Source organism: Schistocerca gregaria, chromosome 5 (genome assembly GCF_023897955.1).
Source record: "Schistocerca gregaria isolate iqSchGreg1 chromosome 5, iqSchGreg1.2, whole genome shotgun sequence".
Lineage (NCBI taxonomy): Eukaryota > Metazoa > Arthropoda > Insecta > Orthoptera > Acrididae > Schistocerca > Schistocerca gregaria.
The window spans coordinates 515,099,733-515,125,054 of NC_064924.1; the positions used below are offsets into that span (position 1 = coordinate 515,099,733).

General features: G+C 39.3%; 1 protein-coding gene across 1 annotated transcript; it reads right to left on the reverse strand.

Moving 5' to 3' along the window:
* Positions 1-3,516: 3,516 nt before the first annotated feature.
* LOC126272849 (adenine phosphoribosyltransferase-like) lies at positions 3,517-6,073 on the reverse strand. Its single transcript, XM_049976061.1, has 4 exons — positions 5,280-6,073; positions 4,946-5,183; positions 4,550-4,628; positions 3,517-3,866 (listed from the first exon to the last, which is right to left on the reverse strand). Exons 1-4 carry the CDS (start codon positions 5,369-5,371, stop codon positions 3,730-3,732), a joined length of 546 nt encoding a protein of 181 aa, XP_049832018.1. The 5' UTR covers positions 5,372-6,073; the 3' UTR covers positions 3,517-3,729.
* Between the last annotated feature and the right edge of the window lie 19,249 nt (positions 6,074-25,322).

The window sequence follows — 25,322 nt, forward strand, 5'->3', positions numbered from 1 at the left end:
ATTATCTGAGCTTGAGAAGAGAAAAAAGTAATTAGGTTCAAGGACTCACATGATGTGCTTGAAATTCAGGTTTCTGGTATTATCTTATGAACCACTCTTAGAAGTTCAGAGATGCTGTAGTCTGATTCAAATTAGCTGGCATTGGACATTTAATGTCCAAAGTTGTGACAACACTACATATACTGTCTGCTTGCAGCCACCATAGCATTCCATTCTCCGCAGTAATAGCAAATTGTTTTAAAGTCTTCAACTCCTATAAAAAAAACATTAAATGTCTGAAACCTCAGTGTGCCATAGACAACTACATAACAGTGCCGAAGCATGTCAAACATAAGTTCTTAATTTTAATTAGAAACATAGTTACATTCATATATTTTAAAAAAGTGGAATCATCCCATATGGGGCAGCTTCAAACTTGCCACATCATGTCAAAAAACTATAGAACTCATTGAAACACTTTTTTAACTTTGATCAGAAAAATACCTTGCTCAGAAATGGATCTTTGCAAAGTATTGCATTGCATTTGACATTTATAAGTACTAAGGAATAAGGAGATACACTTGAAATTCTTTAAGTTTGCAGATACAGCAATAAGGAGTAGGTCAGTAGCCAATACAGTTGAAGAGGAATGGACATCTCTAAAAATGGCAATCACAGGAGTTGGAAAGAAAAATGTAGGTAGAAAGAAGGTAACTGTAAAGAAACCATGGGTAACAAAAGAAATACTTCAGCTGATTGATGAAAGAATGACATACATAAATATTTAGGGAAATTCACGAATACAGAAGTACAAGTCTCTGATAAATGAAATAAACAGGAAGTGCAGGGAAGCCACGATGAAATGGCTGCATGACAAATGTGAAGAAATCGAAAAAGAAATGACTGTCACAAGGACTGAGTCAGCATATAGGAAAGTCAAAACAGCCTTCAGAGAAATTAAAACCAAGGCTGATAACCTTAAGAGCATAATTGTAACTCCACAGCTAAGTGCAGAGGAGGGAGCAGATACGTGGAAAGAGGACACTGAAGACCTCTATCAAGGGGAAGATTTGTCTCATGTGATAGAAGAAGAAACAGGAGTCAAATCAGAAGAGACATGGAATCCAGTGTTAAATCGGAGTTTAAGAGAGCTTTGGAGAACCTTAAGATCAAATAACTCAGAACGGATAGACAACATTCCACCAGAATTTCTAAAATCATTGAGGGAAGTGGCAAGAAAATGACTGTTCTTGTTGGTGTGTAGAATATGAGAGTCTGACGACATACTATCTGACTTTTTGAAAAATGTCATCCACACAATTATGAAGGCTGCAAGAGATGACATGTGCAAGAACTTAACGGCTCATGCAAAGTTGCTGGCAAGAATAATATGCAGAAGAATGGAAAAGAAAGCCAAGGTTGTGTTAGATGAAGATCAGTTTGGCTTTAGGAAAGTTAAAGCCACCAGAGAGACAATTTTGAGGTTGTGCTTGATAATGGAAGTAAGATTACTGAAAATCCAAGACATGTTCATACGATTTGTCGACCTGAAAAAAGGGTTTGACAATGTAAACTGGTGCAAGAGGTTCGAAATTCTGGGAAAAATAGGGGTAACCTATAGGGACGAGACGAGTAATATATACAATATGTACAAAATGAATGAGCAAGAACAAAGTGCTGGGATTAAAAAGGGAGTAAGATAGGGATGAAGTCTTTCGCCCCTACTGTTCAATCTGTACATCGCAGAAGCAATAATGGAAGTAAAAGGAATGGACTTAAAATTCAAAGTACAGGATACCAATGATATGATTTGCTGATGCCATTGCTATCCTGAGTGAAAGTGAAGAAGAATTACATGATCCGCTGAACAGAATGTACAGTCTAATGAGTAAAGTATATGGATTGAGAGTACACCAAAGAAAGACAAAAATAATGAGAAGTAACAGTAACGAGAACAGCAAGAAACTTAACATCAGTATTGATGGTCACAAAGTAGATGAATTTAAGGAATTCTGCTAACTAAGCAGCACAAAATAACCAGTGAGGGATGTAGCAAGAAGAACTTCAAAAGCAGCCTAGCACTGGCAAAAAGATCATTCCTGGCCAAGAGAAGTCTACTAGTATCAAACATAGGCCTTAATTTGAGGAAGAAATTTCTGAGAATATACATTCGGAGAACAGCATTGTATGGTAGTGAAATATTGACTGTGGGAAAACCGAAACAGGAAAAATTGAAGCATTTGAGATGCGGTGCTACAGACAAATGTTGAAAATTAAGCGCACTGATAAGGAAAGGAATGAGGAAGTTCTGCACAGAATCAAAGCGGGAAGGAATATGTGGGAAACACTGACAAGGAGAAGGGACAGGATGACAGGACATCTGTTGAAGACATCAGGGAATGACTTCCACAGTCCTAGAGGGAGCTGAGTGAAAAAACTGCAGCAGAAGACAGAGATTGGAATACATCCAGCAGATAATTGAAGTGCTACTCTGAGATGAAAAGGTTGGCATAGGAGAGGAATTTGTGGCAAGCTGCATGAAACCAATCAGAAGACTGATGACTTAAAAAAAGGTATAGAGAACAACATTTGCCGCCGCCTCCTACCCCTTCAATATTCAACTTTTAACACATATGAATTTACAAGTATGTATCTCCTACAAAACTCGTGTAAATTTCTGACATTGATATATCAGTGTCTGCCATGTGCTGCTTTTTCAACTACTTTCATCATAAGTCATGCAAAACTAAATGCCTAAGTGTTAACAGAAGTAGTTCCTTACGTGAGATTTGGCAAACAAAATGCCTTGCACAGTGGAAGTGGCAACACAGCAGGAGCCAACAATCTCAGACTCTCACTGGTGTAGGAGTGGTAGGACCAGTCCACACTAGCTGTCAAAAGACACCAGACAACAGATCTGCTCTGTTAGGTATTTCGAGAGACAAACTAAAGTTTTCAGTTTATCCACTGGGAATATTTACAAAAATCAATTGGAGAATGTAGAAATCTGGATTCAAGTCCCAAAGCAGCACAGAGCTGCAGTGTATATATAGCAAATGAGACAGGCAACAGTATGCTGAAAGACTGAAGAGCAAGTACTCTTGTAAAGCTAATAAACAGGCTCTCAATTGTAGAGAAGAGAAAACGAGTTTCATTCTGGAGATGGGCCCAGTCACAGCACACACGTCTCGATCCAACTTACAAGCAGTAAAACCTAGCACTGTTTAGAATCAAGGTTTGAATATCAACTGGCATGTCCTGGTATAAAGTGAAGTACATCTTTCACAGGCAAAAAGGGGCATATGCTATTTAAGTTGTTGTTGGTGTATTCAGGAACACTGTACAACAATTCACTCTCCAACTACAGCTATAACAACTAATAAAAAATGTTATTTGCTCTCCAGTCATCTTATAAAAAATATTACTTCCAATTGTGATAAAATATCAATCTCACAATATTACTAATATGGGTAGCCACATATGCATTTTGTAACAAAATTACTTTTGCTAGATAAATATTTTAATTTGTACCAAGTATTAAATGTTTTCAAAACAAAGTTTAATACTGAAGGATTTAATTCAACAGTTGAGGTTTTGCATCAAATAATACAACATAGAATGAGTACGACAATTTCAAAACATCACAGCCTTCTGTTGAACATTTTTGGTATGTATTAAGGACTTATTACTTCTTCCATGTATATGGAATGTAAATATAAGTGCTGCCATGGAATGTACAATATTATTTGCCTAAAACTGTATTAAGGAATGTATAGGATGATGTATGCCATCTCTCCCTTTCAAATCTAGAAGTTCAATCACAACAATGCATTCCAGTACATTTGCACCACACTTCTCAATAAGTGAACAAGCTGCTCCAAGAGTACCTGGAAATGAGATGATTTGAGTTACTAAATCAATTTTATATATGGTGATTATAGATTATTATTTTGGATAAATAGGAATATTCGATAGGAGTCATCAGCTTGGACCAGCGACAAATGCTGTAAACAAAATGACAGTTTTTGGGATTCAGTAATTACAGAACTGGTGGAAATGCTACTAGCCGATAAGATTATAAATCGTGACAACAGCTTTCAGCTGGATAAAAATTGGACTCCTATAGTTAAAATTATCCAGTCACAGTGGAATCAATGGGGCCATTTGATACTCAATGATTAGATCACCTCTCACTTCCATTTCTAAGGGCAATGCACAAAACTTGGCAGTCTCGTGCATGTCATCACCCAACAGATGCACACCCTGTGAAGATTTTTTGCAATGGTCTAATGCAGAGATCAGTCTGTCACCACAACAAGGTTTTTTTTAAGTTTGACTAATAATCAAACTGTCACCTTCCAAACTAACCTCGATATTGGGCTAAGCTAAAGATCAGTCTGTTACCACAACCACATTGTTTTGTTTTCAGATTCATTTGCTTCACCAACTAACAAATCAGTAAATATATGTACCAAACAGTGACATCATAGCAGCCATCAACATTACATCAAAGGTCAAAGCTGACAACTCTTAACGGACATTCCTCCTGACCATTTATTTCATTACTAACCTCCAGTAGCCAATAGATCATCAATAATTACAACATTCTGCCCTTTTCCAATGCTGCTCTCCTGTATTTCAATTGTGTCCTGCAATATGTAGAGTTAACCAATTTGTAGATAAATCTTAGTGATGTCAGGCAATGAAAATAGTAATCCAATATAAACATTTATGTGATAAAAATTCACTATGAGTACAAGAATGGCACATGGGTGGAGGCTTATATCCTACAGAATGAAGTAGAGGAACACAATGCTTCACACAAATGAAAGTTATCAATATTCGTCTGAACAAAGAAATTACATATTCCAGTTTAACGTACATTGGAGAATGATAACCTTTTGTTTACCGAATGCATTGCTTATGTAAGTGGTCTGTAACGTGGATTGAAAATGAAGTTACTTACATTCCCATATTCTAATGAATAAGTCACACTGTGCAATTTTCCGGGAAGTTTCCCTCTTTTACGAATTGGCACAAACGGAAGTTTCAATTGATGAGCTAATGCTGGACCAAACAAGAAACCTCTTGACTCTAAAGCTGTTATTACATCAGGTTTGGGATTTAAATTTGATAAGCGGCTTGACAGCAACTCCTGTAGCGCGTGGAACGCCTCTGGGTTCTTCAATACAGAAAAAATGTCTCTAAAACAAAGATGAGAACACGTGGGTATTTTAATTTGCCAAATCAAATACCTATGGAAAACTGATGACTCACTAAATTATAAAAATGATAATTACCTGAATAATATTCCCGGCTTCGGAAAATCGGGGTACGATGCAATATTGGTCTTCACCAATTCTTTCAGTTTAGTCAGTCTCTGTTCCTCCATGTTTCATAAATCTTACTGACGCGACTGTATTGCTACATATGATGAAAAGAGATGCAAAAAAACTAATCTTTAAGGAAATTCTTGACAACCACACGGCCCTGAGTGACGTCATACCTACTACTCGTAGTATACCAACACAACACTCAAAAATACCGCGTTGTGTTGTTCCACAACAGGCGATAGCCATACCTGAGTTATTACTACCAAAGATCAATTGGACGAATAAACATTTGATTAGGAATTAACGAAGACTCAGGTTTAGAAAAATAGTCCCTGCCACAGCATTTTCAGAATATGTTACTTATTGGACCAATAAGGAGGTTTCCAAATATGTCCTTTCATTTATATGTGAACTGTGCGTCTCCAGGTTCATTCGAGTCAAGCTATCGCAACCGTTTTCAAACTCTTTCTACTGCGCTTGCGCACCTTCGTAATAGTTTCGACCATCTGAACCCTATGGGTGTACTCGAACGCATATTTCACGTGTTTCGTTGTCTGACCACCTTCAGCGCGAGTTTATTCCACTATTGTCTTCGCGTTGCGCAAATGTTTCTGGTTTTAAATGAAACAGTGCACCAGTGAAGTATTTTTTTCATGCTTGACAATACGCGTTTCCAGAATTTATTCTCATTTTCAGGTTAAAATAGTTGAGTAAGTATTTTGTGTCCTGTTTGTATGCGCGTTGTGCCTCTTTTCAACTGTTTTGTGTCGTCTTTTTTGAGGTTAAGGTACTTTATTGTGCCTGCTACATTGTACAGGGAAGCACGCGCACACGCCCTTTGTGAAATTTCACGAACATTGTAGGTGATGATTTGTATGTGTGTCTTATTTTCTGCATAATGGAGAAGACACGCCACAAAAAGACGACAACAGCGGAAGACAGGCAGAGACAAAAAACACACACACACACAAATAGTAAGGTAAATATTTGATCATGACGATGAAAAATTCTCGAAATGCCTCGTGCGAAGCGTGAAAAAATACGTAAGTAGCCCAGTGTTTCACTGCTGTATTAAGGAATGAATGACATTGCAGGCTTCCCAAAAACATCGAGTATGAGGATGGAAAGTTTCTGCTTCCGACTTGTGGTTGGCACTTCTTGGACAACCATTGATACAAAATGTTAAATGAAGACGTTCGTAAATATTCCTGACACCACTTTCCTAATAATGATGCTCTTTTCTTTGACATATTTCTATTATATGCATATGAAGAAAAAAATTGATCAACTTGCCTCTTTGATTTCGGTAATACATATTTTGTTGCCGATTGATAATACATCGCAATAATTAGTACCAATGTTAATAAACAACAAGACACTAAATGCCCAAACATTACAAATTCTGGAAATTATCTAATCTGAAGAAAAATAATCGTTGGTTTTGTTGGTAGGGAGTGTCCGCAATATGTCCACTGGTTCAAAATCTGGTGTGCAGCTTAATTTCACTAATACATGTGCAACAGCGTAGCATGTTTATTTCTACCTATGCCACATCCCCTCTAAAGTGAGCCAACTTAATATGCTCATGTCATTTACAGCAATAAGTATAGCATGAGGCCGCCAGGTATCGGTTCTTGTATGGAAGAGAAAAATTTATTCATTTTGGAAGTGATGTTGAAGTTCACTGAGATACTTTCGCTTTATTTGAGATATACAGTTCCTTTAAAAGGCTAACAGGAACCTATAACTTCTTATCTTCAACGAGAATGTTACGAGACCATACACAATAAGCCCTTCACATGCTTGTTGATCTCTTTGGAGGAGGCTTATTAAAGGCTTTGTAGACAGTATAATTTCGTCTGATCAGTCAAAAATGGCTGCAACCGTCCATTGGCCGCAACTCTAGCAGCTTTCACCCAGTCACAAATCACGGAAACCGGGAGAATGCCTGTGTTGAACGCATTCGCGTGGTTGCAACGGACTGTAATACTGTATGATCCATAGGCGACGATGGATTCGTTTGAGTAGAGGTAATAACCAGTCATGATCAGTTGAGAAGTTCTCCCAGTTCCAGTGGACCATGACGCCAAAAGCAGTCTGGACTGGTCATAGTAATGGGTTCGTTCGTGCAAAGTTATTATGACCGGTCACAGTAGTTTTCAAATTGTCTTTACTGTGATGCGGAGCTTGGAGGTCTTTGTGACTAAGGAGACTCCAACCTCATTCCACTTATATAAGTTGTACCCTCGTGACACTTCTGCACATTTCGCATGTTTCGGTTTTTGGCCAACTGTCCCAGGGTTAGTGCAAAACCGTTAGTAAACGTGACGTCATTTTGACGCTTAATATCGACGACAGCAGGCATTGCTATCGACTTCCCGTAGAGTTTGACGTGGGCCGCTTTCGCATGGCTACGTAACATGCAGAAAGCATGACGCCATACTGTATCTGTCGTGCTCGGCAGAACCCCTTATGCAATGGGTTTATAGTTATACATTACATGTATCCTGTTCTAAGTACCAGATTTTCGTACTTAGTACTATGGCGTTAAAATTCACGTGTAATGAAAGTAAGCTGTTTTAAGACAATGATCCATTTCAGATTCAAGAAAAGTATCGTTCTTATTGTTATTTATAATATAATTGTCAACATTTCGGAGACGAAAGTAAAGAAACAGAAACAAATTGTGGGTGGCTCACAGCATAGTGTCGTCAGTTGAAGGAGAGCGTCATTATGCAGGCATTTGAATGAGTGAGGGTTTATTGTCCTGCTACTTCCAATTTTTTTTCCCAACTTAGTATTTTCTAAATTGTTGTGGGTTTCTCAAATGAAAATAATAGAAATAATTTCTGTAATATTTGATGTTATGAAAGTATAAGTGCATTCTCTGTCAAGAGTGAGTGTGTTTGATTTGGTGAACTTATATAAGCTGACTTCTTTCCTGAATGATATGGATCTTCAATTTTTGTCCTGTAACACTTTCATGGAATATTAAAATTTTATTTGTGTGTACCACACAGAAAAAAATGACTAGCATAGAGTGAGGAAAGCAAATGTTCGTTTTTATAGAAGTATTATATGAATTCTACAGCATTTTTATCAACGAACTGTATGGTTTGCACCGAGATGGCAAAATCGCGTCACTCAGCTTGTGCCGTGTGTCGACGGAGCTGTCTCTCATGACGTCGTATATCCCATCAGCACGCACGTCAACATTAGCTGCCTCGTCCAGTGTACTGATAGTTTAACAGCTCACATGTGTCCTTATCGGCAGAAATACATCAATCAGAAGTGCCATTGGTTTGAAGGAGAACTTGTGGGATGATTGTTACCCACGAAATATTTGTGAGAAGGAAGAATATGACTATCATTGCTCATCGTTTTACTCACAGCCATTTAAACAGTTTCAACAATCGTCTGAGGTTACTGTCTAACCATACATGTGGAAGTAGCTAAACATTCGGAAATAAAAGAGCCAAATACTTTTCGGAAAGAAGCATGGGAAATTTATTGCTGCTCCTTTCACTTGCAGAGGTTTACGCTGTCCTCTTAGGTTCCCGCGTAACCACGCACTGTGAACTACACAGCAAAATGTGTGTAACAAGGAAGAATATTCACTTGCAGCAATTTAGTCCGTCCTGTTAGGTTTCTGCCTAAGAACACACTCGGAAATAACCACCTGTTCGCAAATAAACAGCAAAATATTCTGTTTCATCTTTTGTTCTCTAATCAGATGGAACTGTAAAATAATACCAAACATTGCAGAAATACTGGTATTATATTTAAAGGAAAGGCACAGTATGTGTTAACAACACTAACAAGATAAACAATGTGACTCTTCAAGCTCTCTCTGCGGCAAAACCGTGAAGACTATTTAAAAAAATAAATTATTAGCATGCTGAGGGATGTGAATACACATCCTTGACCTCCATAACCCACTGCCTTATCCATTATGCTACAGCCTATTCATATGACAACTCTTGTAGTCTCGGTGACCATACCACCTCTTGAAAGCTTACACTGTTAATGCATTATTAATTGACACTTAATGATATGGGTGACGTGTCTGTGATACATTTTCAGTGCATCATTGCGTATTTCAAACTATAATACAAAATAGCTAAATATGCAAAAATAAATATGGCCCCTGTTGAATCGACGGTCGATATCATAGACCATAGATGTTATATATGGTATATGGTCAATATTGTGGTGGCCACAAATTCTATGCAGTTGCACAGCCTGCAATACAGCATCAATTGAAACCATATGGATGGGTATGAATGTTGTAGTGCAGATTATTGCCTTACAACTGTGTCAAGAGTTAAATACAAGGAAGACGAAACCCAAATGTTGGATCCGAAAATAGATTTCACTCAGGGATAAATCAGGGGAATCACACATTACTAAAAGAAATAACATTCAGACAAATGTCACACACACTAATGCAGAAAATCAAACATAGGTTGCTTTTCTTCTAGTTTCAGAAGCTGTGAAAGTGTACTTGTCGACCATTGCTTTCACTTTTTTTGTAATAAAATGAAAAGATCCTGAGATCTATTCGAATATAGCGGCAATAGCTCCACGATAACTGTGACAGATTGCTTGTGTTTCGAAATACCACCACCAGGGAGCAGTGGTGGTAGAAAAGGGGCGCAACACAATACAACCAAGCTGAACTCTTTGTGGCTAGAGGAAAGTTACGTCTTTTAAGTAGCGACACTAAAAACTGAGAGTTCACACACATAATTGCAATGCAACTGGAATATGCCACTAGCTGTGGCGACACTTCCGTTGTGCATGTGAACTCAGTTAAGGGGTAGGTGCCCCTAAGCCTTGAAAGTGAAGCCACTATCTCGATACTGTTGTGTCTATAACACTTGGTGTCGAGTGTGTATTCATACTGTATTGCACTAATGCTTTATCAAAATACATACTCAGAAATGACTGGCTATTAAACGTATCAGTGCTAAGGAGGCAAGTGCCACACAGTATTTAACCGAGAAACTTCCTGGGCTCAATAAGATGGTACCCTACCTTCAATCGACAGCTGCTCAGCACGAGTAGTGCCATCTCCTCTTATTCTAACCTCGAACAAGTGTTACCCAGTGTACTAAACTGGAAAAACTACTACTCAAAGCAAAGCTGTTACGTCACACTCATCATGTTAAACTGGGGGAAGGTGTCAAATGCTGCTTAGGAAAAAAATATGTATACTGTATGTGTTTGGTTTTTAGTCCAGTGTTAGCTATTGCCTTGTAGCTTCTAACCCTTCCTTGCAAGATCAATTTCACAATTAGTCTGCTGTTTAGATATGTAATGTACATACTTCTGCAGACAAATTATGCTTCTCAAAAAATCAATGGCAGAGACTAGCATATGTGCTTAGCCAAGTGCATTGACTTGTTCACCAAAGAACAACAAACAGAATTAATCACCCTCCCATAAACATGATTTGAGTATATCTCACCAGAGCAGAACAAAAGCTTTTTTATGTATGCTGCACTATTTTAAACACTGCTTCAGATGGGTTAAGCAAACCCCTTTGTCAGCCTTCACAGCAAAGGCAGCTGGATTTGCCATAGGAGTTTGGCACATGGGGGGAGCAGTAATAAGTTCTTTTCACTCAGCACATCTTAACATTAACATAATATTTCTCAAAACATTTCCTGATACTTAATAAATAATATTCTCATGACATTCACTGAGTACTGTTGAATCAAAAGCCTCAAAGTAACTACACTCCTGGAAATGGAAAAAAGAACATATTGACACCGGTGTGTCAGACACACCATACTTGCTCCGGACACTGCGAGAGAGCTGTACAAGCAATGATGACACGCACGGCACAGCGGACACACCAGGAACCGCGGTGTTGGCCGTCGAATGGCGCTAGCTGCGCAGCATTTGTGCACCGCCGCCGTCAGTGTCAGCCAGTTTGCTGTGGCATACGGAGCTCCATCGCAGTCTTTAACATTGGTAGTATGCCGCGACAGCGTGACCGTAGACCGTATGTGCAGTTGACGGACTTTGAGCGAGGGCATATAGTGGGCATGCGGGAGGCCGGGTGGACGTACCGCCGAATTGCTCAACACGTGGGGCGTGAGGTCTCCACAGTACATCGATGTTGTCGCCAGTGGTCGGCGGAAGGTGCACGTGCCCGTCGACCTGGGACCGGACCGCAGCGACGCACGGATGCACGCCAAGACCGTAGCATCCTACGCAGTGCCGTAGGGGACCGCACTGCCACTTCCCAGCAAATTAGGGACACTGTTGCTCCTGGGGTATCGGCGAGGACCATTCGCAACCGTCACCATGAAGCTGGGCTACGGTCCCGCACACCGTTAGGCCGTCTTCCGCTCACGCCCCAACATCGTGCAGCCCGCCTCCAGTGGTGTCGCGTCAGGCATGGATGGAGGGACGAATGGAGACGTGTCGTCTTCAGCGATGAGAGTCGCTTCTGCCTTGGTGCCAATGATGGTCGTATGCGTGTTTGGCGCCGTGCACACAGGGCCAACACCCGGCATCATGGTGTGGGGAGCGATCTCCTACACTGGCCGTACACCTCTGGTGATCGTCGAGGGGACACTGAATAGTGCACGGTACATCCAAACCGTCATCGAACCCATCGTTCTACCATTCCTAGACCGGGAAGGGAACTTGCTGTTCCAACAGGACAATGCACGTCCGCACGTATCCCGTGCCACCCAACGTGCTCTAGAAGGTGTAAGTCAACTACCCTGGCCAGCAAGATCTCCGGATCTGTCCCCCACTGAGCATGTTTGGGACTGGATGAAGCGTCGTCTCACGCGGTCTGCACGTCCAGCACGAACGCTGGTCCAACTGAGGCGCCAGGTGGAAATGGCATGGCAAGCCGTTCCACAGGACTACATCCAGCATCTCTACGATCGTCTGCATGGGAGAATAGCAGCCTGCATTGCTGCGAAAGGTGGATATACACTGTACTAGTGCCGACATTGTGCATGCTCTGTTGCCTGTGTCTATGTGCCTGTGGTTCTGTCAGTGTGATCATGTGATGTATCTGACCCCAGGAATGTGTCAATAAAGTTTCCCCTTCCTGGGACAATGAATTCACGCTGTTCTTATTTCAATTTCCAGGAGTGTAGTATATTTACTATCATCAGTGATCTAATCACTTTGCTGCTTATGGCACATCACTTCATGAGCACTGGAGGAGCTCACATTCTCCATGTCATGTACATTACTCTTGCCACCTGCAGTAATACTGTCCTTGAGCACCATTGTTCTCAGAGCAGACTGGAACTGTAATGTCATGGGATTATTATTGCAATGAAACCTAGATCTGATGCAAGAAGAGCGGAGCCCTCGATGATCTTGTGAGACTTTTTATGTTAAAAAATACTTCACAGGTTGAGTGTCCTGAAACAGAAAATTCCAACACCTTTCATGCACTTCAAAAATCCCAGCACAAATGTTTGCGGATATACTAATGCACACACACTGTCAATCCTTAGTGCTTAAAGGATGTTTTCTGCACAACAAAGAAATTCAGTCAAATAACTTACATTTACGGTTCCCAACGGTTGTTTAAAGCCCTTAGCATGAACATTCCTAGAGTTGCACACATCAAACAGTTTGTCAATACTTCTGATGAATTCTACAGTGGCAGAGGTGTCCTGAAATTTCGAAGCTGAGAACTCTAGAAATTCATGGAAATCAGCAACACTGGAACTCATTGTCTGGGCTGCAAGAGACATTCATTTTCTTACTATAGAAATTCACATGTGAACTGGCAAATTATAAGGATTCACACTCTTGCAGATATTGTACCTTCAAAATAAAGTTCTACTTCACATCTGCAACTTCACAGTTAATAATTTTCTTTTCAGTTAAAGCATTACAAACTAGTTTCAGCACATGACATGTATCAAGAGTTGCATGAGCATTACTTTCACTGGCAGCATGCTTGAAGTAAGGGGCAAAATTTTCCAGATTCAGTGGGTACCCAATACTCTTCAGTGTCTGAATGTTAACAACAGCAGAATCACATATCACTGACCTCACAAGAACGACTACAGAACACGGTTTCATGTGGAAACTCTCATAATTTTGTCATTAACCTGATGACAGTTTATTCATAAAGAAATATGCAATTGGACACTTAAGCTCTTCAATATCTCACTGCATGAAAAACTAAAGCTTCAGTAGCCAGTTCATCTGCATCCGTATTCACAATCTTGCCCAAATCAACATAGCCTGCACACACTGTTTTGTTGTTCCACATAATCTGCTTACTACTCTGCATACTATCAAAAATAAGTGAACATTCTTTACGATATCTTTAGCCAATGGTATTATGCATAGTTGAAAACCTCTCATAGATAGTCAAGTTTACAAATTACACATGGCACCCAACCGTGAAGAATACTGGTATGAGGCAAAAGAAATAGAGCTTCTGAATCTATGTGATCTAGGGGAATAGACATGCAGAGTGAGGGTAAATTGTTTGGTTAGTTCACTGTATCACCTGTTTGCTTCTTTTACGCTACTGTATTTCATTGGGTACAATAAAGTCTAAAGGAAAGCCATTAAAATGTTCATGGAGAACACTTTCCAGGTTGTCATTTACACAGTTTCTTTTTTTCAGTAATGTAATCAGTTCTACCATTGTTTCCACGGTCTCCCTCCCCCCCCCCCCCCCCCACACACACACACCCACAGACCGCTTCAGTTTCATCTGAAATCGTCTCACTTTTTTCCTGAGGGCCACAATTCTGTGAGAGACATCAGTCTGAGCACTTGCATTACACTTGTCATGATTGCCATAGGATTCACAAAATGTATTGTCACTTGTATCTCATTCATTTCCTGCAATTAAATTGAAAGTATCCATCATCAACAATTATTAGCAACTAAAAATTCAGAAAGATACAATAACATCAATGTTTATCCTTGTTGCTAGTCAAATACATGGTTTTACTTCAGAAACTGATGGTTTATTCATAACAAGTTAACTTCTCTGAGTGATTTTCACTTGGAAGTGGCCTGGAACACTGAATAAACTTGATGTATGGTTTTCCTTCAGCAACTGTCTATCAGGTGCTGGTCGAAACATGCAGCTGTTTTTTCTAAATGAGATCTACAAACGACGCTATGTTTCGATGGAGTCTAGTATTCCCTTCATAGTGCTTGCACCTACTTCTTTAAAAGTTCTAGGCGCAAGTGAGAAAACTGAAAACATTTTAGATATCTTTTTACAGTATTTGAATTCCTTGAACACTATTTCCTTTGCCATATATTGAATATGCAACTTACAGGTGGAACTGAATACCGCCTCCTGTTGTCCATCAATTACTGTATCCATAAGCAACATAACTCTTGATCATGTTTGTTAAAAAAAAAAGAAACAGAATCACTTTAAAGTACAGAGGAACAAAAAGAAGTACTACTCTCCTACTGCAATATGGTGACAACACGAAAGAGCATCGCGGTTTTCCAGGCAAAGACGTCTCTGAATAGTCTCTCCAGTTTAGTATTGAGCTCACTGGGACAGTGTTAAGGGGCCTGCACACATTCAATATTTATTGAGAATACTTGTTTTTCAAACCTTCAATGTACTTAAGCGACCACACACTGTTCAAGCAATTAACATCGTTTTGTTTTTCGTTTGTGTTTTTCAAAAATACCGTATAGCAACAATGCGTACTATATTTTCAAGTTAATAAAGTGAACAGAGTCATAGAGAATACTCCGTTAACCATTCTAAAGTGGTCATATCCAATGATTATCCTTGTTAAAAGACTCCTTAAAAATTGAATCTGAGACATGATATACACACTGACGAATTGGAAAAATAAACACTGCACACTTACGCTGCGTGTCTGGTTCCTGAAGCGCTGTCGACATCTGAATGGAGAATATTGTCAAACCATCAATATTTGACCTCACGCATTCAGTACGTATTGATAATACAGAAAATATTTTGAGGTCCATCAATACTGCTCATCAATATTTCTAGTATTGTCAATGTTAAATATGTGTCCTCAGAAGGTCAATACATAGGCAGGTTGACAAGATGAATCATTTGAATAGGATCTCGCCGCAAATCTGGCGCGCAAAACGTGTTTAGTCAGCTGTTTGTTCAGTCTGACGTTTCTCATCTGTGTGTACATAGTGATTTTTAAAATAGATACATGTGAGTATTCTAGATATTTCGGTGCCAAATTTATCGACATGTACTGTACATGACTCATACATGTACGTGGAAAATTAAGAGCCCGTAATACGAGTAATAAGAATGCAACTGCTCATAGTGATTTAACAGAGAAATTACGAACAGTTGACACTGTGGCAAATACGAAAACGGTAGTTAATTTAAAGAAAAGGGGGATTGTTTCCCGCAAACAGCTAAGCAAAGTAACGAAATCTATGCGATCTGGTGTGACGGAACTGATAGCATACTTCCACTCAGTACTATCCTATGCCATAATCTAATGTGAAGTGTGACAGTGTTGCAAAAAGAATTGAACCCTATTTGTTCTAAAGAAGAGTGTGGTCAAAATATCGTGTCCAAATGATAATGGAAGATATCGCAACAGTGCCTTCAGGAACACAGTTATTTATATTTCTTTTACTTCCTAATATTATGAGTGGTTCAAATCAAGAGTGATTCAGTGGTAAAGTGTAGAATTCACTACCACAATACAAGCAGTAAAATTTTCCAGATGTACTATAAATTACTTTCTAGAGTTTAGAACGGAATTTTATACTGTGGTGCAAAAGTTGCTAGTATACTTCAAGCAGGGAACTAACTGAAAATCTCGCAATAGTAACAAATGAAATTACAGCTCATTGGCCACATACGTAACTTTTAAGAATATAGTCTCAGACACATTCCAAACTGTAAAAATATTATCTGTACCTTGTCAGCATTGAAGTACCTGTACAGTACTTAACTTGCCTTCATGAAAGCATCGTTCAGGAGAGCGTAAATAGCTCACATGTGTTGGTTATGATTTCACTCAATGTTTTTTTTACGAAACTGCAGCAGCAAATTCTAGATACTTGTATCTTCTTTTGCCACGATTGTTATCATAACTGTCAGCCTCTCATGTGGAGAAATTGTTCTCCTCATATAACCTTTTTCGCATTATACTAGGACTTATGAGCGTCAAAGTAGAATACTACACTTTTAAATCCATCGACAAACTGCTATGTCAGCAACTCGTGAAGTTTTTGTGCAAAAACTGCCTTAGCTTAAGCAGCCAGTATGTAGACCATTTTGATACGTGTTTCTGCTTCTCACAGTTTTTAATGCAACACAAGCTACGAACATAGGCCATATTAGAATTTCCTTCATTTATCAATAAATGAAATAAAGCTTGAGATTACTGTACAACAATGTAGTCGCCTGCCACTGAAATTTCTTTTCTACACCGAGAGATGGCGGGCGAGCAGTAGAGTGGAACTCGTGTCGTGTGAACATACCACATTTACAGTGCTCTGTTGCATGCACAGCTGTTTGCACAGATATCTGCGCTGACAGATCCTTGCATGTGGATGGGCCCTTGTTGTGACTTCTCCCAAGTTTAGCCAACTTGCAGAAGTAGCTTCCACAGGTTTGTGGAATCAGTTTCTCACATCTTGCTGCAAGTACTTGCCAACTGCCAGAAGTTGTTCTCAAACGTGAAGAAGATTTGTGTGTTCAATTCCAGTGTGAAGATGTCAGTGTCGGAAAGGAGACTGTCATAAAGACAAATCGGCCAAAAGAAATGTACAATTGGAACCGCTAAACATATGTAATTGACGACCATAGCTAAGGAAGTGCGAAATTATCCTCGAAGCACTTTGTTTCAGCAGAGGGCGATTCAGAATAGCAGTACAACCATCTTTTAATTTTATCAGATTTTTTAATGATAGCATAAATATAAATTCATTAAATTTGGTATGAAAATAATAAATGCTGCCTGCAAAAATCGAAGAGTAACTAAAAGGCCGTTTCTTGGTGGTATAGTTTGCCGCATTTTTGTGTCCTATTTTAGAGTATTTGTTTGTACAGTAGATGTTCGACACCAGCATATGGCATTCCCAGAAAATTTTATATCTGAGCATAGTCCTCACGTTTTATTTCATTCAGTAGTGTGTGGAAACTTCACTGTAGCAGGATACAACTGAACAACGAAACAGTATCGATACAGATGATGTATAACCTTCAGTGTTAAAGCAGTCTGGCCTGGGACTGCCTTGTGATTAGATGCTCATGTGTGTTTTGTTTCGTTTAATAGCAATACAATAGTATTCACAGTGTATACCGAGTTGCAGCTTCATTCCACATGAGTCTGCTATGGATTACCTACATTGCTGACACCGTTTCTGTGCAGCAATTCGTCCATCCATTATGGATTTGTGTGACACTCAAGTGCTTATTCTACAATCGATTCACTACATTAACATTCATTTTTCCAATGACTGCTGCAGAATAGTGCGACCGCGAACGCTCCGCCGAGATTTCTCGTGCCTTTTGACCTTAATCAGATGGCACTAAAACATCAAAATGGTGTCACGATGCAGTGTACAGACAATGCTGCTAACGGCGGTCATGCACACGAACAATACATGTATCAGCAACCTTCGCCCAGTGAACGCCAGTTCGTTGCTGTTGGTGCTATAGACCATTGGAGTATTATTTCGATTACATACTTTGATCCATATGATGGCCTTGTAAATGTACTGTTCTGTTCTCCCAAGACAGTAGCAGATGAATCTGTTAATGTCACAAAGCTGTGCTGTACCAGTTGAGCCATGTGTCGTGTACCCTGGTCTTGCTTCCACAGCGTGCTGCTACATCGAGTTGTCTGCTGTAGTTCCTGGACATACTTTTCATGCACTTTATGGTCACAGCTTTGGAGAAGTGATGTTTCATTCACATCCTGTAATTAAATCGCCTACTTTTCAACCAGACCGCCTGGAGGCTTGATTTCAAATGGCCAGACTCACTTAGCAGTGTGGTGGTATTGTGGTTGATACACAGAAATTTGTACCCTTACTGTAAAACCTCTCCAGTTACCTTCACATCGTCAGTTACATTTTACAAGCACCTCCAGCAAAGACTCTAGAACAATAATTTAGACAATGCATATTTGAAGAAGGGATTGGTAACAACACACCATCACAATTTTGGGGACTATTATGAGGACCCATCTCGTGGGATGTTATGCCAGACAGCATGTGGTGGACAATTTGATGCTTAAATTTCCAGCAGTCTTTCAGTCTGTATCGATCATGAGAGAAAATGGGCTACAAAGAACAGCTTGTGGTCGGTTGGAAGGTTATACATAAATCTGCAGCAACGCCAGAGAGCAGCAGTCACCTCCCACAATGCACAGCACTTGCTACCCACGGACATGAACGAGGCACAGCAGTTCCATATGGGCTCTTCCAACTGAACAGTACAGTATGGAAATGAGCATGTTGCAGGAATCATTTGGGGAGAACCAGTATGCTAATAAGGGAGCTGTCTGCTGAATGCATAAAATATCTTCTGTATTCATTTTGAGCCATGTGTCTGACTCTATACAAAAGTCTAAAACATGTATGTAAAGTGATGAGCCAACTCAATTTAGTTACCAGTAATGTTGCAATATCTGTCAACTGGAAATGTTTTATTGTCTCTGCAATACATTTATCTCATTCCAAAGAGCACTAATTGTAAAATTTTGCATCAAGTATTGGATGCTATGTGCAATACATGCATAGGAAATAAAGTTTTCTGTCTCAACAGTTGTGCTTTGCTTCTAATTTCACAATTAATCAAGCTTGTGATAGGTCATACGTACTCTAAATATAATGTTATCGTAACCCATTGCAGTAATTTTATAACCAAATTTTGTATTCCTATGCAGAAAAATCAGTGTTTGTGCTAATGGAAATACTATTCTATTCACACAAGACTTTAATTAGGGCCAAGAGTTGTTAAATCTCTTTTGCGGAGCAAATGATGCTGCTTTACCTTATTATAAACAAGTTATTATAAGTAATTGCTGAATGTTAGATTCCTATCACACAGTCTAAAAACGTTTGGCACTTTACAAAGTATTTATTTACTTAGTTGAAGGGTAAACCAGGGATACATCTTGCAGTGGCAGTAACTATTCAGGTACATAGATAAGTGAATCAAGATCTGTGGTGTCACACAAACAAAAGCAAAAAGAGAACTGATCCGCCTAGCAGCAATTTTTGAAGCTCATTGTTCATGGTGGCGAAACAACTTTGCGCAATAAAGTTAAACACTTTTTAGTTTACATAACTTACACATAAGCTGGCATGACAATGTACAAGTAGAATGTTTCCACATGTAGGTTGACCTATGTGAGTTGTAACTGGGGCATTCACTCGGAAGTTCAAAAATGTTCAAATGTTTGTGAAATCTTATAGGACTTAACTGCTAAGGTCATCAGTCACTAAGCTCACACACAACGTAACCTAAATTATCCTAAGGACAAACACACACATCCATGCCCAAGGGAGGACTCGAACTTCCGTCACACTTGGGAAGTAATTCATACCCGTGGAAACCTTGCTTAATGCCACAAAGAAACATTTCATTTTGTCACACAGTAAAAAACTGTTGGTCGGCATAGGTGGACAGTTAACTGCTAAGTATATTTGGGATAAGTTGTGTAAAGTCTATGATGTGGTCAGAACACATTATTTACTTCTACAGAAGTTTTATTGCATTCAATGAGAAGTACTTGGTGGTGTGTAAGATCATCTAGCTACATGTGATGAAATATGAGTACAAACCAATTCAAGATGCATACCGATTTTTCCCGGCTGTCACATACCGCCTCCCACAAAATAAAGTCCTGCTGTATTAATTTTAAACAATTTCCCCCTACCCCTCTGTCATCCTAAGTTTGAATCTAACTCGTCCTGAGTTTAAGTCCACCTATGCTGGGAACAGAATGGTAACAACTGCATGTTAATGTAAACAAACATCAGGCCAGGAGAGCCCCTTTCTGCTTTAGCAAAATTGAGCCAGTCTGGTCATGAAATCCTTACCACCATCCCACCACTGCCGCCACCTTATCTATGGTAACATGCTAATTGTAAGAGCCAGATTGATCCACACCATTGCTAGCAGTTGGAGAGCACCAGTGGGTCATCAGCTGTCAAGTGCCCCCACTGCCCAATGATCACATGTCAACAGACATCACCGTTGCACCCACAGCACCTAGCTCGCTGCTCAGTTGGTACAGTACTGGAGATTGGCAATCTCACAGGGTCTAGCACCTCAACTGCCCCTCAGACCCTGAGTCTTAAGCTTTTCACCCTGCAGGTAGTAACAAGTCTGCTAACATAAAATGGCAGGAAATTCATAATTCAAAGTATTGGTTCCAATCACCACTATTAGTATATTTTCGAGTATACTACAGTCACAGCCGTTGTTCAAAGAGTGAAGAAATGTAAAATGTACATTTATATGTACCTAGAGACATAACAGATACATACATCCTACAAGGATGTACAAAAAAGTCAGATGATCCACACTAATATTCTGAGGGAGTTTATGCAAATGACTTTGAAGGTGAAGAAAAATATAGGTTCATGTACTATGCATGTAAATTTCACAAGAAAAATTTGTATGTAGGAAGATGAAGAGCTATGATGGAAGCTATAGTCATGGCTTACAACACCACTTGGCTTACTAAAGCATCATTCTTATATGCAACAGCCATGTATCATACACATTTGAGAATTATAAACGTTTATAATTATTTAAAATCGAATCATAACCGTAAAAAACATGGTAAATATAGACACTGAAAAACAACTACATTGTAAGAATCTGTAAGTCTGTAACACTGCGGCCAGCATGTCGACACACAAAACAATCAAATGTACTAGCTGTAAGACCAAGTGCCTCCTGTTGGACACAAAGCATAACTATCTCGTCCAATTCTATCTACCGCTACAGTAGCACAATTGTCCTGCCAACATATTCCAAATTCAAAAGCAGGACTGAGCTAAATGGGCAGCCACTGCCACTAGCCACCGCTTGTACCACTATAGGCAACAGAATAAATAACCTTCTGCAATTAAGTGAATCACACATCAGATTTTTCTGATGATACATCAGTTAGGCAATACACATCACCTACCCTAGTACACAATCTAAGGCAAAAACAGCACATGCAGTTTATCTAGCCACAAGCTGTGCTGCTGGACATATTACTTGTCGATCCTGTATGGCACTAGCATTTGATAGGTTTCCAGGGACAGTGCATCACAACATGTGTTAACGAAATTTCCTATGGATTCTGTTTTGGTAGTTGCGTTTTTTTTTCAGTGATTCAGAAAGAGTTCTTAATAGCCGCGAAAAGGTAGAGAATGGCTGTCAGTGAACTATATTTCTAGGAGAGCATCACAGTCGGCAGAACAGGTGGAATTTAGTAGACGTAGTGCTAAAGTGAGTCGGTATTATCCATTGAATTATTACTTTAATGTGTTCCTATTTCTGCTACAGAGTCAAAACCGTAATAACTAGGAAACTGAGAGTTCCACACATATTTTTAACAGATACCAGTGTCAGCACAGACATAAAATGTTTCTGCAGGATTTTCTAAAGAATTTCAGGTGAATGCAGATGTGACTCACTCAACATGGGTGCTTATGTGAAGTAAGGAGTAACTACTACAACTCCTGTATAATTTATAGTGCATATATACAAGAGAAGTGTAAAGTCTCTCTCCTCTTATGCTTTTTACAACAGTCATTGTACCGACAACAACGAATTTTGCGTTGAAAATAGCAAATATAGTCCCAAAATAATTACATTAGTACCTACTGTTAAAACAGCATTTTATTTGCTGTGAACTGGTCAGTCCAGTTGTAAATCCGACATCATACTCATATTTTTCTCATGTGGTGGCGTCACGAAACTGTTCTGCATGCCGATCAGAAGTCAGGAACACGAACTTTATGTTCTAACACATACTCCATAACATAATCGAAGAGTGGTTTAAGATATGTCCATTAGACATTGAGTCTCTCCATGGCAATCCATATAGCAGCGTGCATACTGTGCAGCTTCACGACAATTGGATGCTTTAAAGTTAATTGAGAGAGAACAGCTAATGCACAAAGACACACAATCATTCTCCTATTGCTTCATTATCGAGTGGAGTAGGGAAAGGAACGACCAGCAGTGATACAAGACTCACTCCACAGTACGTTAGGATTTCTGAGTAACGTGACTACTTTTCAAGATTTGCAGCTTAGCAGAAGCATTGTGAAAGCTTTTAGCTTGGTATAATATGAAAATTTCAAATGTTTAGCTATACATTAAACTCCAGTCATCCCTCCCTTAAACAGAAAGCGATATAGTATTCAGGCGATTATAAGCTGTTTAATGTATAATTTCGAGGGCGGTACTTCCTCCCAACTATACAGTTTTTTGAAACATGTTTTGGTCTTAACCAACGTCTATGGTAATCGACCAGATTTTCACATTTTGTTACCAGTTATACTTACAAAAAACTGACTACTATCGATACACATATCACTAGCCAGCGTAGTAAAAAGCGAACCTCTTGGTAGCTACAGACAGATGCAAGGTATCAACGTTTGACGCTGGAACTGCAACATACACTGCACGAACGTCGTTAATAAGAACAAAACGGAACACTATATCACCACAATCTCTCTCTCACACACTCAATAACTGTCAAGCAAATGGCTTGATAAATGTATGCATTGAGCTGACAGATCCTCAGCAATTGCTGTCAACTGACTTAGAGTCGCTACAGCTATGAAATTGAACGGCTTGATTTATATTCAAGATGTGACAGGGGAATGGTGTACTTGACAGCATCCCATATGCATCTGCACTTGATGGACTGTAACGTCTACAGATGATGCAAATTAACTTCTCTATTTTACGCCATAAAGAAAGAATTGTACTTTCAATTTTTTTGACAGTAGTTACTATGTAACCTAAAGCAACCACAGTCCATGTAGCCACTTTTCTAAGGTTTCGGTTTACGGCTTCACAGATGCAGTGTGAACGTCTTGAGCGTACAAGTATTGCAAATAGTTATAAACATGACAGAGTAGAACTTTTGGTTTGGACTGTGAATGTTCCACATCTCAGTGTACTTAAACGACTGACAAGACATCAAACGTTTCCAAGGGATTTCTGAATTATTTATGATGAATTATAATAGCATTTGTGTAGGAAAATGTGCTATAATAATTTATACAGAGGCGCGGTCAGTGTGGCGCAGTTGGAGGAGTACTAGTGGTTCCTGTAACAGAATTTTCATTTCATACATCGAAACTGTAGGTCCTATGACGAATTCAGAAAGATATGTTCGCACTATAGATTCAAAAAGATTCCCATCTGGCTGTAGTAGATTCTCAACAAGCTGTACTACAACAATCACAGATTCTTTTGCTATGTTACAGGACTGCTATTTAATTGACAACAATTTTCGCCTTGATGTGGTGGAAGCATGACGATGTGGGCAAAATGCTAAATGCAATTACTCTTCCTATAAATAGAAAGTGATCAGTTGTCTAGGTTAAGGTTAGTAATCCATGTTTAGGTAAGTGATTTACGTTGTATTTTAGAAATCTCCCATTAATAGTGAATTTCTATACACTGACAGATGGAGGATCTGATGATGTGAGCAATGTGTGTATGAAATAGTTCAAAAATCGTAGAACTTTGAGCTATTCAAGATCATAAGGAGTCTGATTAGATTAGATTAGATTAGCACTTGTTCCATAGATCATGAATGCGACACTTCGTAATGATGTGGAATGTATCAGGTTAAAAACAGGTGTCTGTACAAGATATTACACTACACAAAATATTACATGGCACTTAATTTATTGGGTGGGGGTGGGGAAATTACCCACTTACTATATCCAAAAATTCATTTAATAAATAGAAGGAGTTGCCATTCATAAATTCTTTTGATTTCCTTTTAAATGCTATATGGCTATCGGCCAGACTTTTGATGCTATTAGGTAAGTGACCAAAGACTTTTGTGGCAGCATAATTTACCCCTTTCTGAGCCAAAGTTAGATTTAACCTTGAGTAGTGAAGATCATACTTTCTCCTAGTGTTGTAGCCATGTACACTGCTATGACTTTTGAATTCGTTCGGATTTCATAAGTTAATATATATAAATATTGTGAGGCACAGTGAAGATCCCTAGCTATTTACATAAGTGTCTGGAGGATGATCATGGATGAGCTCCTGCAATTATTCTGATCACACGCTTTTGTGCAATGCACACTCTTTTACTCAATGATGAACACCCCAGAATATGATGCCATACAAAAGCAAAGAATGAAAATAGGTGTGGTAAGCTAATTTACTGAGATGTATATCGCCAAAATTTGCAATGACCCTAATAGTTAAGTAGCTGAACTCAAGCGTTTCAGTATATGTGTGTTTTCTCCAGTTCAACCCCTCATACACCTATAAAGTTTGAATATTCTACCTTAGCTACCGATTTCTGATCGAATTCTATATTTATTAATGGTGTCATTCCATTTACTGTGTGGAACTGTATATACTGTGTTTTGTCAAAGTTTGATATGAGCCCAATTGCAGAGAACCACTTAATGACTTTCTGAAAAACATCCTTTACAATTTCATCAGTTAATTCTTGTCTGTTGGGTGTGATAGCTATACTTGTATCATCGGCATAAAGTACCAGCTCTGCATCTTCATGCATATAGAATGGCAGATCATTAATATACACTCCTGGAAATGGAAAAAAGAACACATTGACAACGGTGTGTCAGACCCACCATACTTGCTCCGGACACTGCGAGAGGGCTGTACAAGCAATGATCACACGCACGGCACAGCGGACACACCAGGAAGCGCGGTGTTGGCCGTCGAATGGCTCTAGCTGCGCAGCATTTGTGCACCGCCGCCGTCAGTGTCAGCCAGTTTGCCGTGGCATACGGAGCTCCATCGCAGTCTTTAAGACTGGTAGCATGCCGCGACAG